The sequence below is a fragment of the Hyla sarda genome, chromosome 4 (genome assembly GCF_029499605.1).
Source record: "Hyla sarda isolate aHylSar1 chromosome 4, aHylSar1.hap1, whole genome shotgun sequence".
In the NCBI taxonomy this organism is placed as follows: Eukaryota; Metazoa; Chordata; class Amphibia; order Anura; family Hylidae; genus Hyla; species Hyla sarda.
Window position 1 is genome coordinate 144,881,895 of NC_079192.1, and position 19,900 is coordinate 144,901,794.

The 19,900-nt window shown below is 42.8% G+C and overlaps 2 protein-coding genes across 4 annotated transcripts in view; both read right to left on the reverse strand.

The window, feature by feature from the left end:
• Positions 1-4,618, reverse strand: part of LOC130368540 (cAMP-regulated phosphoprotein 19) — a 31,123-nt gene extending 26,505 nt beyond the window's left edge. The window contains exon 1 of the mRNA XM_056572335.1: positions 4,462-4,618. Within this exon, the coding sequence (XP_056428310.1) occupies positions 4,462-4,521 (60 nt within the window). The 5' untranslated portion in view covers positions 4,522-4,618. The remainder of the gene's footprint in view (positions 1-4,461) is intronic.
• A 7,271-nt stretch (positions 4,619-11,889) lies between these two features.
• Positions 11,890-19,900, reverse strand: part of LOC130368539 (atos homolog protein A-like) — a 62,201-nt gene continuing 54,190 nt past the window's right edge. For all 3 annotated transcript variants that reach the window (XM_056572333.1, XM_056572332.1, XM_056572331.1), the window contains exons 10-12: positions 18,986-19,054; positions 17,463-17,659; positions 11,890-12,588 (exon numbers count right to left, since the gene is read on the reverse strand). In XM_056572333.1, coding sequence (XP_056428308.1) covers positions 12,435-12,588; positions 17,463-17,659; positions 18,986-19,054 — 420 coding nt within the window. In that variant the 3' untranslated portion in view covers positions 11,890-12,434. The remainder of the gene's footprint in view (positions 12,589-17,462; positions 17,660-18,985; positions 19,055-19,900) is intronic.

Genomic DNA, 19,900 nt, shown 5'->3' on the forward strand with positions numbered 1-19,900 from the left:
TCCCGGACCCCAATACCCGGCGTATAAGACGACCCCCGACTTTTCCCGAAAAAAAGTCGGGGTTAAAAAGTAGTCTTATACGCCGAAATATACGGCTGCTGGAGATGTATCAAAACCTGTGCAGAGAAAAACTTGCTCAGTTGCTCATAGCAACCAGATTGCTTTTATTTTTCACAGGCCTTAAAATAAACAAAAAAAGATCCCTCACTGTTCGTATATGGGGTATAAAGTTACCCTTTTGGTCTTTATCAAGTGAATGGGCTACAATAAGTATATGTCAAGAGCATTCCCGTTGAAAAAGCCGAACATGTTCATTCTGTGGGTGGAATTCAGATCCGCTTTGTGTACAGTGCAGCCAAATCCCACTGAAAACAATAGGAAGTTGCTGCAAGCAGATTACTCTCAGAATTTACTGTTGCAAATTCTGAGCAAAATTTATACTATTTAATATAAAGCAGCGTGGTCTGCAGTTATGTGTTAGCCCCTTAGGGTGCAGCCACATGTAGTCAATCTTCAGCCGTGCACTCTTCTACAGGCAGGCAAACAGAGCTACCCCCATCAGCCCCATGTGTACTCTATAAGGGTCTTTTTGATGCGCAGGATTTTCTGCTGCAGATTTCAATATACCGTATTTATCGGGGTATACCACGCACCGGCCTATAACACGCACCCTCATTTTACCAAGGATATTTGGGTAAAAAAAGATTTTTACCCAAATATCCATGGTAAAATGAGGGTGCGTGTGTGCGCGTGTATACCCCGATATACCCCCAGGAAAGGCAGGGGGAGAGAGGCCGTCGCTGCCCGCTTCTCTCCCCCTGCCTTTCGAGGGGTCTAGAGCGCTGCTGCCGGCCCTTCTCTCCCGCTGGCTATCGGCGCTGCTGCCCGTTCTACCCCCCTGATTATCGGTGGCGGCGCCGATAGCCAGGGGAAGAGAAGCGGCGCCGACAGCCAGGGGAAGAGAAGGGGCAGCGGCACCCATTGCTGGCGCCGCTGCCCCGTTGCCTCCCCCGGTGGCATAATTACCTGGGTCGGGTCCGCGCTGCTGCAGGCCTCCGGCGTGCGTCCCCTGCGTCGTTGCTATGCGCTGCACGGCGCATGACGTTAGTGCGCAGCGCCGTGCATAGCAACCACGCAGGGGACGCACGCCGGAGGCCTGCAGCAGCGGGACCCGACCCCGGCAACAGGTAATTATGCCACCGGGGATGGGGGAGGCAACGGGGCAGCGGCACCGGCAATGGGTGCCGCTGCCCCTTCTCTCCCCCTGGCTGTCGGCGCCGCTTCTCTCCCCCTGGCTATCGGTGCCAGCAGTGGGGCGCCGGCACCGATAGTTAGGGGGACAGAATGGGCAGCGGCGCAGATAGCTAGGGGGAGAGAAGGGCCGGCAGCAGGGCTCTAGACCCCAGGAAAGGCAGGGGGAGAGAAGCGGCCTAAAAAGTGCGTGTTATACGCCGATAAATACGGTAAACTGAATGACTGAACACACCTTGAAATCCTGTGCATCAAATCTGTGCAGAATACTGTACGTGTGAATAGACCCTTAAAGAAACTGAAAAGGGGGCCACTAACCTGAATACACAGGCTTAGTGTGGGTGACCTTCATTCTAACAATGCGCTTCTTACCTAAAGCCATCTGGCTGTTGTGATATCCAGCAAAATGTATACATGCCAATTCTGGGAAACCAGCAATAGGGCATTCCCAATTAGCTTTTAAGAATACTTAAGTCTACAGGCCGTTCTGCCCGCCCCTTTATTAATATTCACTGCTAATGCAGCACTAGCGATGAGGCAGCTCCTGGGCAGGTAGAACGGAGAAGAAATAAAGATGTCAGTATTGCTAACTTTAATTTCTCCATATACAGGGCTGTATGAGGCAGACTGTACAAGATGAACAATGGCAGCAAGTGTTGTAGATGCTTTTTGCACCTCTCCACATGATTGACAGCCTGAATCCCCACTCTGCTCCCTAGGCAGACAGAGCAGAGCAATAAAGCAGACTGTCAATCATGCGGAGCGGGCAAGATTACAGGACGAGTACAGCTTCCCGCCCAGGGGACTACTTACAGGGCAGCAGGGGAGACTTTATATCCTCATCATCCCTGCGGACAGGAATGTCTCCTGGGGATTTTAAGGATGAAGATTTTACCATATATAAGGCGATGCTATGTGTTTTATATATGGTAAAATATCTGATGCTTGATTCCCTTTAAGGCCAGCTAAAATATGTCTAAGATCTCCATCTGACATAACTTTATGGTATTAATGACATATACAGGCTCTTATGCATGCGGTGTTCCCCTGTATGTTACGGGGGAGGCAGCATATAGATCTTTATATAAATGGAGGCCTAGAAACACTTTCCTGATGTATATGAAGGGAGGCCTAAAATTAGGGATCGACCGATATCGTTTTTTTTAGGGCCGATACCAATAATCGGTGTAGGTTAGGGCCGATAGCTTATACCGATATTCCGGTATAAGTTATCAGCTATTTATCCCCCCGCGACACATCATCGATTTAAAGCGGGCGCTTTAAATCAATGCACTGCAGTGGCTTTTGCGGTGCCATAGACCGCCGCCGCCCCCGCTTCTCTCCCCCTGCCTGTCCGGGGGTCCTGAGACCTTTCACCCCGACCCGCCGCACCGCACCGCCCCGGCCCCGGCCCCATTGCCTCCCCCGGTTTTATAATTACCTGTTTCCGGGGTCCACTCTACATCTGGCTCCTCCTGAACTGTCACTGTGCGCACTGACGGTGACGTCACGCACAGCGTAACGCAGGAGGCAGCAGGAGCAAGAAGAAGCGTGGGCCCCAGGAACAGGTAATTATAAAACCGGGGATGGGGGAGGCAATGGGGCCGGGGCGGTGTGACGCGGCAGGGCATTATCGGTTTATCGGCAAGGCAATTGCCGATACCGATAATACCCAAAATCATGATTATCGGCCATACCGATAATCGGTCAATCCCTACTAGAAATACTTTCCTGATGTATATAAAGGGAGGCCTAGTGAGGATTTCGTGGTGCATATAAGGGAAGGCCTAGAGATGTTTTCTTGATGCATATAGGAGGATGTTTTATTGTACAGAGGAGGAAATAGATGCTTTTCTGGTGCATATAAAGGGAGGGTACAGATCTTTTTATAGTTTACTTAAGGGGGGGGGGGCAGAGATGATTTCAGAGCATATAAAAAATGTGTGTGGTTGGGGGGGGGGGCGTTCGGCACTACAGGTGCTTTTCTGTAGTATTGGCTAAATGTACAAGGAAAGCTGTTTGAACACAGCCTAACAGATCCTCGTCACGTTGGCTTATAGACATGTGGGACCATCCTGTATAAAAATAAAGTACAGATGTTATAGAAGCCTCCCCATGTTCAGACATCAGAAAAAGCCATTGTGGATCTGTGGTAGAAACCTGAGGAATACACTCACATCTCTGCCATGGGTTCACTGCTATAAATCTGCTCGTACACCAGCCCCAGTCAATGGTGCTCATTCACCTAATGCAGAATCTGGGTAAGAAGTGTTTTAGGCACTTTATTTATCCAAAGCGAATTAGTATAAACTACAGTATGGATTCCCACTGGATACAACTGCATACAAAGTCCAACCACATGTCAAGGCTGTCAGTCTTCTACTGCACTGACTGGCCCTTGTAATCACATCTGTGCCTATGCTAAGGCCTGGGCCATGTGCTGCTCATGGCTGATCAGTAGGTATCAGGCAGTGCCCACTCATGTAGGCAGACGGCCTCCCCTTAAGTCAGTGTTTTCCCACCGGGGTGTCTCCAGCTGTTGCAAAACTACAATTCCCAGTATGCCCGGACAGCCTTTGGCTGTCCGGGCATGCTGGGAGTTGTAGTTTTGCAACAGCTGGAGGCACCACGGTGGGAAAACACTGCCCTAGTACATAGAACCCTTATTGGTGCACACACAGCATAGGCCATCTGTCTTATAGGACACTTGTGTTAAAAAAAAATAATTTGAGGTCATCAGAAAATAAAAGGTACTGAGCCAAGAAGCCTCTATTATATGGAGAGTGAGCCAAGACACTGTCACAGCCCAGACATACAAGAAGGGTGAGGCTGCAGGATAACATGTATCCTCATGAAGATCGCACATAGGTGGGGCCAGGAAGTCAGAGATCCCGCCGGGAATGGCTGCTGTACAGGAGACGACCGGGAAGCGGACACAGGCCCGGCAAGCATAATTGCTCCTCCACCGATCAACATACATGGAGGATGTAAATGTCACCCCTTAGCCACGAGTGGTCTCGCCTTCAAAGCGCTTAGCCTACACAGTGCGGCCTGTACCAAACAGTGCAAAGGGGGGGGGGGGGCATCTGGAGATGCCGGGAATGCAGTTCCTATGGGTCTTGAGCCCACTTCATGTGACTCATCCTCCCGCGCCTCTCCGGGTGTACACGCCTCACCGAGCCTCCAGCCGCCATGTCCCGCCACACTTACCTTTTGTTCGTCAGTAGAGTTTTCCTCCTGAGCTCTGGTCTCCTGGTTATCCGCGGACATGTCGGTGGAGATACGGCGGCCTCACAGCACCGTCCGACACTAGGCAGCCTCCTGGCTCCTCCTACTCCAAGATGGCCGCTACGCTAAATGCGTCACTCTCGCGTGTCAGCGACGTCAAGAACGAGCAGGGAATCCTCTTCAAGCGTACTGCGTGCTCCAGCACGTGATGTCGTCTACAGCAAAGCATCCTGGGAAGTGTAGTTTCTTCTATCCCAGGATGAAGTAGAGTCGTAAAGGAACAACTGTTTATGAGAACAATAGATTCCACATAACCTACATGAATAAGGATAGATTTACATCCAATGTCAGTGGTCTCCAAACTGTGGACCACATGTTGAAAAACTACAACTCCCAGCATGCCCGGTAGTTGTAGTTAGGCAACAAATATGTAATCCCATTATTACTAATGTCTACAGTTCAGTGAACACACATTTTCTATATGAACAAGAATCAGTGGTTAGGTATTTATCGATAGTAACTATTTGAAATTGTTGCATCTTATGTGGCACACAAGACCCTACCACCCTTAGGAAAATACCCTAAGCACAATTTTTTTCTTTTCATTCTTACACGTTAAGTAAAGGGTTAATCAAGTAATAAAAAAAATTGCCGACATATAGGCCATGACATGGAAGACACGGGCAGACATTCTGCACATTTGAATGTTCCAGCAGGCGCTAGGAACACTTGGAAATGTGCTGTATCGTAGACGGTGATGCCTTTCCGACCGGAATCCGCAGAAAGAAGACATGTCTATTTATTCTGTGGATGCTGGAATCGAGATTGTTTCTTCTGTGGAAATTCCATCATGTTTACAGTGCAGCAGAATCCCATTGAAATCAACGGGACTCCTGCGAAATTGAAAATGGCGCATAGGTCCAGTACAGAGTCACTATCTGACTCAGTTTGGCCATGGAAATCAATGTGGTCCACTGCATCCCTCTATAGGTGGGATGATGACAGATCCGACTAAAGGGAGCACTAACGTAGTGTGAACCTACCCTGAGCCAGAGGCATAACTGGTATCTTTTGGGCCCTGATGCAAAATCTGCAACAGGGCCCCATGTGCCAATTATAAAATTGGTCTCCTATGGGGCAGATGTGCCTTTGGGCCCCCTTAGGCACCAGGGTCCCATTGCGACTGCTACCCCTGCACCACATACAACTACACCCGTGCCCTGAGCCCTTGAACCGATGGGGAAGATTTATTAAAAGCTGTTTGGAGGAAAAGTGGAGCAGTTGTCCATAGCAAGCAATCAGATTGCTCTTTTGTTGTTAAAAAGGTTTATGTTTGTGTGTATGTTCTAGCATCACTTCCAAATGGCTGGAAATATTTAGATGAAACTTGGTGCACATGTTACTTATATGTACACTAATAATATATAGGATAGTTAAATAAGCCTTACTCATCCCTATTTGCGAGGGTTGGATTTTTTTTGTCTGAAGTCCCATGCAAGCCTATTACTCCACAAGCTCCGCTCTGCATCTCCTGTTCAGTGTGTTGGTCCAGATTGCAAGCCACACTCCTCCCACAATCCACTTATTTTTGGCCCTTTCTGGGTTCCACTCAAGGCCAAAAACACAATTTTTGCCTGATGGGGGGCAATCACTGACCTTTCAGGGTCATTGTAGATTCCTAATTGTTTCTTTCTTAGGGTATGTTCACACTACGGATAATGAACGGAATCTCTGCCCGCAGAATTCCGCGAGCGGAGATTCCATTCTGGCGGCCGGCGCCGCAATACTTTGGCGGTAGGACTGCGCGGCACTGTGCCGTCACCATTGACGGCTATGCAGTGTTTGCGGACTTCCGCACAAAGAATATACATGCTGAAATTCCGCAGTGTGAAGGGTCTCGCGGAAGACCCATTCACACTGATGTTTATGTTCACAGCACATAATTCCATTCGCGGCATTCCACTCATGGAATTCCACAGAAATTACGTAGTGTGAACATACCCTTAGTTAAAGGAGAAGCAATGTCACAGTTTTAGCTGATCACACGGCAGGACACCTTTCATCCCTTCCATAATCTGTGTCTGTACCATAGTGCCCTCCAGTGGGTTCAGGCGCTGACATAATAATGACCCATTATTTCTACCGGGTCTCATTTTTTATCTAATTTTGGAGCCAAATACTTGTCATTGGGGCATATTTCTTACAAATTAATTGACTTGTTTGATTGAAATTCCAAGGGAAAAAAATTAAATAAAATGCACATACAGTTCTGTATGGTTCCCATTGACTCCCATGTAAAAAAAAATAAAAATGTATAGGTTTCAATACGGTTTTTCACCCGGACCATAAAAAGTGGTAGGCTACGGTTTTGGGTAAAGGAAAAGAAACTGACAAAACCATTCAGGCTGCAAAACGGACACAACCTGATGCATCTTTTGGCATATGGTTTTCAATACAGTTCCATACAGTTTTCAAATTGAAAACGTATATGGGAAATTTATGGCAAAAAGTGGTGTGAATGCAGCCTGTTGCTGATTCCAATGCAGATTTTCTTTATTAGATCCATTGCACTGTTTCTGAGTTATGGATAACTCCTAATATGTAAGTTATCTTGGTGCATTGGGGGGGGGTTGCGGTTCCCCAGCCCCCTTGGTGCACTGTTCTGCCCACACCAGTCCTGTGATTCAACCCCCTTCACAAATATCATACTCTTAGGCGACCAATGCCATGGGTCATTGCCTAGCCTAGGACATGTTGACCACATCCGGAGCAGGAAGAAGACGGCGGCGAAGGAACGAAACAAGATACTGGGACATTGGGGGACTGGAGGCAGGCAAGTCATCTTGAGTGTTTTATTTTCTTGCATCCCAGTCATTGTGGAAAATTTCCTCCATGAGACCACTTCTTTAAATTACTCACATCTTTGGCAGGGTCCAGGGATACACTCGGGGAGCTTTATCAAAACCTTTGCTGAGAAAAAGTTGACCAGTTGTCCATAGCAACCAATCAGATCGCTTTTTTTTACTTTTTCAGAGGCCTTTTAAAAAAAAAAAAAAAAAAAAAAAGAAGTGAAAGAAGCAATCGGATTGGTTGCTATGGGCAACTGGTCAACTTTTCCTCTGCACGGGTTTTGATAAATCTCTGAGTCCTTAATGTAGGCTCACAGTGAGAAGTCACAGGGTGTTATATCTGGAAATTGTGGAAATTGTGGCGGCCAAGTCTAGGTGAACTTTGCATTTGTTCATTGCAAAGAACAAATTTACTTTGGATGAGGACCTCATGTCTTCTATAAGGCTAGGTTTACACTGCGGAATCTTCAGGCAGAAAAGTTCCGTCCGGAGATTCCAAGTGCGGCCAGCGCCAGGACCGTGTGGACACGGCAGTCTCCAATAGCAACACTATTCTTCAGGCGGAAATATCCAAACGGATTTTCCGTTCACAAATTCCGAAGTGTGAATTTGTCAACGGAAACCCATTCACCATACAGTACATTTTAGCAAGCAGAATTTCTGCCTGCAATTTCAAAACGGAATTGCAGGCGGAAATTCCGTAGTGTGAACCTAGCCTAAGGGCACAGTTTTTCTGAGCCTTAAAAGGGGTACTCCGGTGAAAAACATTTTTTTTTTTAATGAACTGGTGTCAGAAAGTGAAACAGATTTGTAAATGACTTCTATTAAAAAATCTTTACCCTTCCAGTACATTTTATCAGCTGTATGCTAGAGGAAATTCTTTTCTTTTTGAATTTCTTTTTTATCTTGTCCACAGTGCTCTCTGCTGACACTCAGCATAGGTTTGCTATGGGGATTTTCTCCTGCTCAAGACAGTTCCTGATATGGGCATCAGGTGTCAGCAGAGAGCACTGTGGAAAAGACAAAAAAAAAGAAATTCAAAAAGAAAAAGATTTACAAATCTGTTTAACTTTCTGGCACCAGTTGATTTAAAAAAAATAAAAAAAAGTTTTCCACCGGAGTACCCATTTAAATTCTAGCATCATGGCTATTGATCTTCCCACTGAGGTGAAGGTTGCCTCATTGCTGAACACTAGCCTGTCAAGTGAATTCATCCTCTTGCATTCTTCCTTGCAAGTCAATGCAAACATCACAGGATTTGGGTTTGCCATCTTGTTTTAGATGTAAACTATATGACTTAGGCCAGGTTCACACTACGGAATCTCTGGGCAGAATTTCTGCTGGAGATTAAGCCAGCAGCACTAAGATCGCACGGACTGCATTGCTGTCCCCATAGACGGCAATGCATTTCTGGGTGGATCTTTTGGGAGATCTGCTCAAAAAATGCATTGCCATCTTTGGGGACAGCAGTGCAGTCCATGCGGTCTTAGTGCCCACCAGCCAAATCCCTGGCAGAAATTCTGCCCAGAGATTCCGTAGTGTAAACCTAGCCTTACAATGCAGATATTCCTTACCGTGGTTTGTGGCAACTGTAGTTCCACACTAGTCAGCCCGATTGTCTCTCAAGGACTATGCCACCCAAACTTCTTCCATATAAAGTGGTTTATATTGCTTCACCCAAAGCAAATTTACATTTTTATGGGGAGCACGTTTACCAAACTAACTGTGAAATTGTTACAGTAACGTCACAACAGACCCAGATATTGCAAATTACAAACACGCAAAAAGCTTTTTCTTGCCTCAATATAGTCATCCTATATATTTCACAGTTTTTTTTTTCCATGTACAGCAGCCAGGGTAGAGTCACTAGGGCTTTAACAACATCCTAAAAAAATTGTTGTAGTCGAAAGGCAGGAGATGATTCAAAAAGGAAAATTAATCCTATTTCTCTTCTGTATCTACTGCAGAAAATACATAAAAATCTGCAACCCATAATGGGGGCAATTTATCAATGACTGATACCAGAAAACAAAAACTGCATGTGTGAATACAGCTGGATTCTCTAGGAACTGCAGCTGTTTGGTTACATCCATCCAGTACACCAGTATTTCCCAACCAGGGTGCCTCCAGCTGTTGCAAAACTACAACTCCCAGCATGCCCGGCCAGCCTTTGGCTGTCCGAGCATGCTGGGAGTTGTAGTTTTGCAATAGCTGGAGGCACCCTGGTTGGGAAACATAGCAGTACACAGTTGCACAAGCACACAAGGCTAGTTAAAACAGACTATGAAGGCATTCATCTACTGGGTGTGACAAAGTGCTCAAATGTCATCCTGAGTATGGTTCATATTGTTGATGTTGTAAATAATCTGGTTTGTGTACTGCAGGTTGTGGGATGCTACAAAAGAACTGGAAAATGTATTTAGGACAGATTGTCCCAACCATTTGTGATCCACATGTAATATAGTTTAACCGAATGTGGCTCCTGATGATTACAAAAGGAGAAAAAAAAAATCTAAGCTGCTTATATTTGCTAACTCTGGTAGTTAGGTTATGTCTGCCCCTTTGACAAATCTTGAGTCTCCTATGGCAAACCACACAGCAGGGGGATCTTAAAGGGGTTATCCAGGAAAAAACGTTTTTATATATATCAACTGGCTCCAGAAAGTTAAACAGATTTGTAAATGACTTCTATTAAAAAAGCTTAATCCTTTCAGTACTTATGAGCTTCTGAAGTTAAGGTTGTTCTTTTCTGTCTAAGTGCTCTCTGATGACACAAGTCTCGGGAACCACCCAGTTTAGAAGAGGTTTGTTATGGGGATTTGCCTCTAAACTGGGTGGTTCCTGAGACACATGACATCAGAGAGCACTTAGACAGAAAAGAACAACCTTAACTTCAGAAGCTCATAAGTACTGAAAGGATTAAGATTTTTTAATAGAAGTAATTTACAAATCTGTTTAACTTTCTGGAGCCAGTTGAGATATATTATATATATATATATATATATATATATATATATATATATATATATATATATAAAAATGTTTTTCCTGGAATACCCCTTTAAGCCACATGTGGCACTCAAGCACCTAGTTGTGAACCACTACTTTAGGGCATATTCACACAGTACAGATTTGATAAAAAGCAGCTTTCAATTAAGATCCATTCCTTTTATTTAGCATAAAATAATTCTTTTAGGGTAGGGTCACAAAACTGATCCGCAGCGTATTTTAGGCTGCGGATCCGCCAATGACCTGACCCCATAGTGTGCCTCCTGCTGTGCCTGTCTGCACGTAGCGGCAATCCACCGCTATGACCTGTGAGTCGCCACACGCACAGTGGGGTATATTTATCAAAGGATTTAGACTGTTTTTTCCTGTCTAAATTTGTCGCACAGAAAGTCACAGTCTAAATATGTGCGACTTTTCTGCGACTTTTGCTTTAGAGGATTTTTAAAACATGATGCATTCTAGTCCATTTTAGACGGAAAAATGCATTGGTGCTGAATTTATCAAAAGCGACTTTTCAGCGACAAGTCGCATCGGCTAAAAGTACACCGAAATGTCAGACCATGCTGGAGCAGGTTTAAATATAGTCTAAAGCATAGATCACAAAGTCTGTGCACAGAATTTATCAAGAGCCGTGCGCCTTTTGATAAATTAGGGGCACAATAGACCGGCCTAACCCTCTGTAGTTTGGTCTATATTGATGCGGGACACAGACAGCGTTGATAAATCTCCCCCAGTGTATAAAATATGCTGCGGATCAGTTACGTGAGACCCTACCCTTAGGGTACGTTCAGACGGGCGCATTTCTTTTCAAGCTCGCAGCAAATTTCCCGCTAAGAATTTGAAAAGGGGCGGGGTCTACGTGCGCTACAAGCAGCAGATTTTTGCCAGCGTAATCTCCACTGTTAAAAATCCTCTGCAGACCCTATTGACTTCGATGGGGTCTGTGGTCAATTTTCAACAGCAGAGATTCCGCTGGCATAAGTCTGCTGCTGGTAGCGCAAAAAAATAAATAAATAAAACAACTCACCAGATCCACAACTGTGGATTTCACCACTTCAACGCCACAGCGGATCCTCTGTGAGTACATCTTCAGGGTACATTCACAAGGGCGGATGTTCTGCAGCAGATTTTGTTGACTTCAAATGGGATCTGCTGCACGGTTTACTGCAGTGGAAAATCTGCCCATGTGACCATACCCTCAAACTGCACTGTGTCAATTTGCGTTAGCCATGTGTAAGTACCCTAAATAATGCCAAACCTATAATTCCTCTGGAATCTCCATGTCCAGTCCACAAAGTCTGCACATAAGACCACACAAGTGTCGTCACACGTGCTGTATGTTCCTGCGTATTTTCTGCTTTCTTATTTCTTAGGGTAAGTTTGCACTTGACAGATTTGCAGCAGAGTTTTCTGAATGGGGTTGCTTCTGCAACAGGTTTAGGGGTTTCTCCTGACCAAATTCTGATGAATAATACAAAGACATTTCTGCAGTAAATTGACCACGTGAGCCATTCCTCAAGAACAACTTTAAAGGATGTAAATACAACTTGCATTGGGTGCAACCCTAGAAGAACTTTTTATTGCACTGAACAGACTAATAATTCTTTTAGGGCAGCAATGTCCCCTGTGCTAACTGGTTTGAATTTAATGTAGCCTTCTGGCATCACCAGTAAAATGTATCTATACAATAAATCAACACCAAAGTATCGATTTATATATATTTTAGAATTCAATATTACTGTCAAAAATACATTGTATGATTTACATAGGTTTTGTGCTACATTAGAACACAGACAAAACAAATCACTGTAGTAAATGAAACATTAAATATTAAATAAACAAAATAAAACAAAAAGGTGTAAACACTAAACTAACATGGAGAATCGCTAATGCAGCACGCACCTAATCAAAGTGGTATTACATAGTAGAAAAATGGATTAGGACTCTATTCTTTTCCAGTCTACACAAAATGACACAGAATGCACTGAATAAAATCTCGGGAGCTGGTCCATTCTTGGGTCACGTCTATTTAGACCAGAGTCAGGGATGTCAAGCCAATTTTATTTTTTGTCAAAGATTTTCTTTACTGTGGTTAGCTCAGCATCTGGATGAAAACTGTGGGTTTGTTGGAGTTTCTATGTAAGATTTCAGTTCATATGCTGCCCCACTGTCAACTTCCATGGACTTCCGAGAGAAAAGAAGTCTAACATCTTTGTGGAGGTAGATCTTTCCAGACTTTGAACTTTGGAACCTGGAAAGAAATTAACAGTTTTAAGAATTAAAGTGCCCAGATGTAGAACATTTATAGAGTTGTGCCTCTGTATTTGTCCCCTGAATATAACATTTATGGTGTTATTAATGCTAGGAATTCCATTTGCAAAGTACAACATTTGCTAATATAAACAGTAATGGCCATAAATGTTGGCACCCCTGAAATTTTTCAAGAAAATGAAGTATTTCTCACAGAAAAAGATTGCAGTAACATGTTTTGCTATACACACGTTTATTCCCTTTCTGTGTATTGGAACTAAACCAAAAAACGGAGGAAAAAAGCAAATTGGAAATAATGTCACACTAAACTCCAGAAATGGTCTGGACAAAATTATTGGCACTCTCTCAAAATTGTGGAAAAATAAGATTAAAAGGAGCATCACATGCTGGAAACAACCTCACATGGGGCAAGTAACTGGCTTGGACAATATAAAAATAACATCTGAAAGCAGGTAAAAAAGGAGAAAAGTGCACTTAGTCTTTGCATTGTGTGTCTGTGTGTGTGCCACACCAAACATGGACAACAAAAAAAAAGGAAAAAAAAGAGAACTGTCTGAGGACTTGAGAAGCAACTTGTGGAAAAAATATCAACAATCTTAAGGTTACAAGTCCATCTCCAGAGATCTAGATTTGCCTTTGTCCACAGTGCGCAACATTATCAAGAAGTTTGCAACCCATGGCACTATAGCTAATCTCCCTGGGCGTGGACAGAAGAGAAAAATGTATGAAAGGTGTCAACGCAGGATAGTCCGGATGGTGGATAAGCAGCCCCAAACAAGTTCCAAAGATATTCAAGCTGTCCTGCAGGCTCAGGGAGCATCAGTGTCAGCGTGAACTATCCGTCAACATTTAAATAAAATGAAACGCTATGGCAGGAGACACAGGAGGACCCCACTGTTGACACAGACATAAAAAAGAAAGACTACATTTTGCCAAAATGAACTTGAGTAAGCCAAAATCCTTCTGGGAAAACATCTTGTAGACAGATGAGACCTTTTTGGTAAAGCTCATCATTCTACTGTTTACTGAAAACGGAATGAGGCCTAAAAAGAAAAGAACACAGTACCTACAGTGAAATATGGGGGAGGTTCAATGATGTTTTGGGGTTGTTCTGCTTCCTTGAATGTGTGAAAGGCATCATGAAATCTGAGGATTACCAACGGATTTTGGGTTGCACTGTACAGCCCAGTGTCAGAAAGCTAGGTTTGCGTCCGAGATCTTGGTCTTCCAGCAGGACAATGACCCCAAACATACGTTAAAAAAACACCCAGAAATGGATGGTAGCAAAGCGCTTGGGAGTTCTGAAGTGGCCAGCAATGAGTCCAGATCTAAATCCCATTGAACACCCGTGGAGAGATCTTAAAATTGCTGTTGGGAAAAGGTACTCTTCCAATAAGAGAGACCTGGAGCAGTTTGCAAAGGAAGAGTGGTCCCAACATTCCGGCTGAGAGGTGAAAGAAGCTTATTGATGGTTATAGGAAGTGACTGATTTCAGTTCTTTTTTTCCAAAGGGTGCACAACCAAATATTAAGTTAAGGGTGCCAAATATTAAGTTAAGGGTGCCAATAATTTTGTCCAGCCCATTTTTGGAGTTTGTGACATTATGTCCAATTTGCATTTTTTCCCTCCCTTTTTTGGTTTAGTTCTAATACACACAAAGGGAATAAACATGTGTATAGCAAAACATGTGTTACTGCAATCCTTTTCTGTGAGAAATACTTCATTTTCAAGAAAAATTTCAGGAGGGGGCCAACATTTATGGCCAGGACTGTATAATATGTAAATTGTTTGTGATCATAGGGACTATTCAGATTTTATTGTATAGATCATAATTGCTCTATTTTATTATATTTTACTACTAATGAGTAGTTACGGATTTGATTACATCATATGACAATCGGATGTCAATGTTTGTGGTGTGAACCAGTGATTAAAGGAGTAGTCCAGTGGTGACTCAGTGGTGAGCAACTTATCCCCTATCCTAAGGATAGGGGATAAGTTGCAGATCGCGGGGGGTCCGACCCCTGGGGCCCCCTGTGATCTCCTGTACGGAGCCCCAACAGCCCGCGGGAAGGGGGCGTGTCGACCTCCGCACGAGGCGGCGGCCGACACGCCCCCTCAATACAACTCTATGGCAAAGCTGAAGCGCTGCCTTCGGCAATCTCCGGCTCTGCCATTGAGATGTATTGAGGGGGCGTGTCGGCCGCCGCCTCGTGCGGGGGTCGACACCCGCTATCTCGGCGGAGAGCCGGGGCCCCGTACAGAGAGATCGCACGGGGCCCCAGCGGTCGGACCCCCCGCGATCTCAAACTTATCCCCTATCCTTAGGATAGGGGATAAGTTTTTCACCACTGGACTACCCCTTTAAGTATTTACTGTTATATACTCACTCTTTGTAAACCACAGTTCTACTAGGCCTGATGAAGAGAATTCATTTTTAAATTTGAAAGCTGTAGCCTTTTGCTCAATACATATTTTTTATTAACTCCATCTTATTTTAGAGATCTATCAACATGAGAGGAAGCACCTTGTACTGGTCGGTTTTCCCAACACACAGGGAATTTGATTTACCTTGTCCACTGGACTCAGCGGACCAGGGTTGACAAGACAGCTGATCTTGACTTGGGATTCTACATGTCTCACGAGATGTTGCACTCTTAGTGGAACACGATCCGGTAAGAGGCTGTGTTAACACATCTGTCCCATTATCATACATTCTTCACGAGGGCGCACCTTAATTTCTTCTTTTTTCTAGGATGCTGCTGCTCTAGTTAGTAACACTGTATAAGTCATGCTCCTTAACCCCTTAAGGACTCAACCCATTTGGGCCTTAAGGACTCAGAAAATTTTATTTTAGTTTCCTCCTCCTTGCCTTTTAAAAATCATAACTTTTTTTATATTTTCATCCACAGACTAGTATGAGGGCTTGTTTTTTGCATGACCAGTTGTCCTTTGTAATGACATTACTCATTTTAACATAAAATGTATGGCGCAACCAAACAAAATACTATTTGTGTGGGGAAATTGATAAGAAAACAGCAATTTTGCTAAATTTTGGAAGGTTTCGGTTTCATGCTGTACACTATTTTATACGGTAAAATATAAATTTTTTTTATTCTGCGGGTCAATACGATTGAAAGGATACCAATGCTTACATACTTTTCTATTATTGTACCACTAAAAAAAAAAATATAAAAAATAAAAAAAAAATCGCTAACTTTTTAACAAAATTTGTGCGTTTACAATCCCTCTATTTTGCTCACCTATAACTTCTTCATTTTTCTCTATAAGCGGGAGTATGAGGGCTCCTTTTTTGCACCACGTTTACATATATAAAAAACTTTTAATACATTTTTTATAAAAATTTTTGGGGACTAAAATAAAATGTTATAAAAAAAAAAAGCAGCAATTTTGGACTTTTTTTACGTTCACGACGTTCACCATACGGGATAATTAATATTATATTTTAATAGTTTGGATATTTACGCACGCAGCGATACCAAACATTTTTATTAAATAAATGTATTTTTATTTATTTTTTTAACACTTTTTGGGGGTAAAATTGGGAAAAAGTGAAAATTTAAATTTTTATTGGGGGAAGGGTTCTTTCAAAAAATTTTTACTTTTATTTTTAAACTTATGTCCCCTTAGGGGACAATTTATAGCAATCATTTGATTGCTAATACTGTTCAGTGCTATGCATAGATGAACAGATTACAGATGAACGGGATCGCCGCCGCCGCAGCAGCATGCATTTTTCTGACCGCACTCCCGCAGATGTCGTGATCTGTATTATTCACGGCATCTGAGGGGTTAATGGCAGACATCCGCACGATCGCGGATGTCGGCCATTACCGGCGAGTCACTGGCTGCTATCAGCAGCCGGGAACTGCCGCACATGACTCTAGCATCGCTCTGATGCTCGCAGTCATGTACAGGACATAAATGTACGTCATGCTGCTTTAAGTACCACCGCACCAGGACGTACATTTATATCCTGCGTCATTAAGGGGTTAATAAACTGCAGTATTTAAGTATATGGGATAGACAGCCTTGTACACTTCGCTTTCTCCATCGGTCACATACATTTGAGTGCATGCTTGACTGTGATCCCGTTTAAAAAAGGGAACACAGCACATCTGATCCCAAGATCAGTGGGGGTGCAGTCCCCTGTGATCATATATTGTCTATCCTTTAGATATGTGTTAATTTTGTGACAACACTTTTAACCGCTTCCAGATTTATTATTATTTTTTTTTTATTTATTACAAACAGATTCGAAAGATATACAGCTTCCTCTTTATTAGTTATTCAAATACTTAAAAAAAAAAAAAAAATTTTGCCGCATCAGGCTTTTTTTTTTATATAAATTTTTATTTTAGTTAACTTATTTCTTAATATTGTGGGTGTAGTAAATGTATTAAATTATGTTATTTCACATATTATGTACCCCATAAAGTCATATTAGACCTTTTTGGGACATTTTCACAATAATTCCTTTATTTAATTGCAGAATTTCGACTCTCCTCATTGAGGACTGTGTATATTGGGGAAAGCAGGAAAGGCATAACAAAGTCCTTGGCTCTTTCTAGAAAGCCTGGCTGTCACATGCTGCTCCATCACTCTGCAAGGACGTAATTTGCTGGCTAGATGTTTATAGTCAGACTGCATTGGAATGTATCAACATTTATAAGTTTGAAAATAGTAATTCTTTTGGTTTTGTGTGTTTTTATTATCTGTAATAGGGCAGTATAAATAAAAAAAAATTAAAATATAAAGTTATATTTTCAGACAGATAAACTGATTGAATACATTTATAGTGTAATTCTATACTGTAGATGGATATGGGATTACCTCAGGTGGATGAGGTAGCGCAGTGTCCGCTCTTCTGTCTTCATGATGTTCTCAGGGACTGTTACTTTCTTATCTCGTTTCCCAGGAACAGAAAACGTTCTCTGTCGCAGGAATGTCTGGTGATTGGGTGGCATTTTTTGCAAGTCATATTTCACCACAAACATCTTCACCACAGTCTTGTTTGGATTAAATAAGGTCTGAAGTGCAAAGAGAAGAATAGGTGAATTTAATACAAAGAATTACAGAGACTTCTTACTCACCTCCAGCGTCCTGCTCTGGTCCCTTGATGTGATCAACTTTTTAATCTGCAGTGGGATGTGTTTTCACTGGGAGGCCCCTGGGCCTAGTGTGTCATACTGCAGCTCGGCAAATTGCGCTGCCCACTAGATGTCCCACCTGGGCAAGAGATTTGCTGAGTGGCAGACACATTGGGCCCAGGTGCTTCCCAGCGACAACAGTCATGCTATAGCTCAGAAAGAGGATCAAAGACAGGGACTGAAACCGGACACCGGAGGCACTGCTAGAGGTAAGTAGAAGTTTATTTTTATATTCCACACAATGGGCATAGTTAGGGGGGGGAAAGAAAATAATAAAAATAAAACCCTCTCCCACTAGATAAACCCTTTAACCCCTTAAAAGGACCAAGCCCATTTTGACTTTAAGGACCTGGACAATTTTCGTTTTTGCACTTATGATTTTTAGAAGTGGAGTAGGAAAAAACAAAACTCTTTAAGTTTTGCACCTACAAACCCATATTTGTAATTGCAACATTTAATAACAAAATCTACGGCAAAACCAAAAAATACTTGTGGGGTGAAATTGAAAATAAAACTCCCATTCTGTAAATTTTGGGGGCTTCCATTTCTACAAAGTAAAATTTTCAGTAAAAATGACACCTTATCTTTATTCTGTAGGTCCATACGGTTACAAGGATACCCAATTTATGTAGGTTTTATTTTATTTTACTACTTAAAAAAAAAAAAAAATTATAAACTACATGCACCAAAATTAGTATGTTTAAAATGGTCATCTTCTGACCCCTTTAACTTTCATTTTTTCCCGCATACGGGCCTATATAAGGGCTAATTTTTTTGCGCACTGATCTGTAGTTTTTATCAGTACCATTTTTATTCTGTCCTGCAGATAGGGTATAAGTGTCTTACACTGCAGATCTCCTTTAAGGTAGTGATGTTTCATGGACACTGGATACTGTCTCCTGCACTTTTTATAACATTCTGTATAATCTTTTGTAAAGCCACAAAGCTCAATGACAAGTCAGTCTCTGGACGACATGGTGTAAGGGAAAACCTGCCAGGCTTCAAAGTCTGTGAAAAGGGCAGCTATTGCAGTTTGGGAGGGGATGTATAGTAAGTGCCCACTAGGTAAACCCTTTACAGGCCTTTGGCAGAAGTTTGGTTAACAGGAAGGCCCCCCTCATCAACTCATCCTGCTGGTGGTCACTGCAGTACTAACTGGTAGTTTTGCACAGTTTTAGAGATCAGAAAACAGATAATTGAACATACCACTTGAATAGTTCCAGAAGGAGGTATGCGATATCCCCTTTTGCCAAGAGATTCCAGTGTAATGTTACCCTATTATATAAAAATATTATTAATAATAAAAACTAACATAATAGTCTACAAATCATAAGGACAGTTTTTCTTTAATAAAAAATAAATAAATAAATCACCAGTTTTCAATATAAACATGTAACAAAATCTCCCTACATAGAGGGAATCAAACACAGATCTATTAAAGAGTATCTGTCACTAAACTAAACTTTTAATATATTGTTCCTTATGTTATTATAAGACACTTTGCTATTTAATATGATTGAAATGGCCACTATGTGGCTTCTGTTCCCAAACAGTAAATTTGGTTTCCACCCGGACTTGCAGAAGTCCAAATTCAGGGAGTGTGTGTGGGGCATGGCAAGTCACTGCTGGGGAACGACCACTTTCTCCTGCCAGGAGCTCACACAATGAACAAGGGGATAGGTATGATACAGAGCTTTTTTGTAGGGCAGGAGGAGTGTTCGGAGTAGTTAGTGGATATAATCTGAGTTACTTTAGGTACTCTTTAACAGTAATAAAGAGCAAGGGGACATGCCTGTCTGTGAGGCCAGGCCGGTCTACACTAAGCAGCCAACACAAAAGGAGCTCCCTATCAGGGCACAAGTACCAAAAACGTGTAATAAAAAAAAGGGGGAGAATTCAGAAAAGAGAGGAAGAAAAATAGACGAGGGGAGAGGGAAACCGATAAGAAGTGAAAGGGAAACACCTAGGATCACGGAGGACAACACGAGACACACACAAAATAAGGGTGACAGTCACAACTTCAACAGGGGAAGGGGAAGAAAAGATGGTGGCACCTCAGGGAACCAGGGGGAAGTAACTCAGTCGTGCAATAAAGCAAGATATTCAGACATTTCCTGAAGA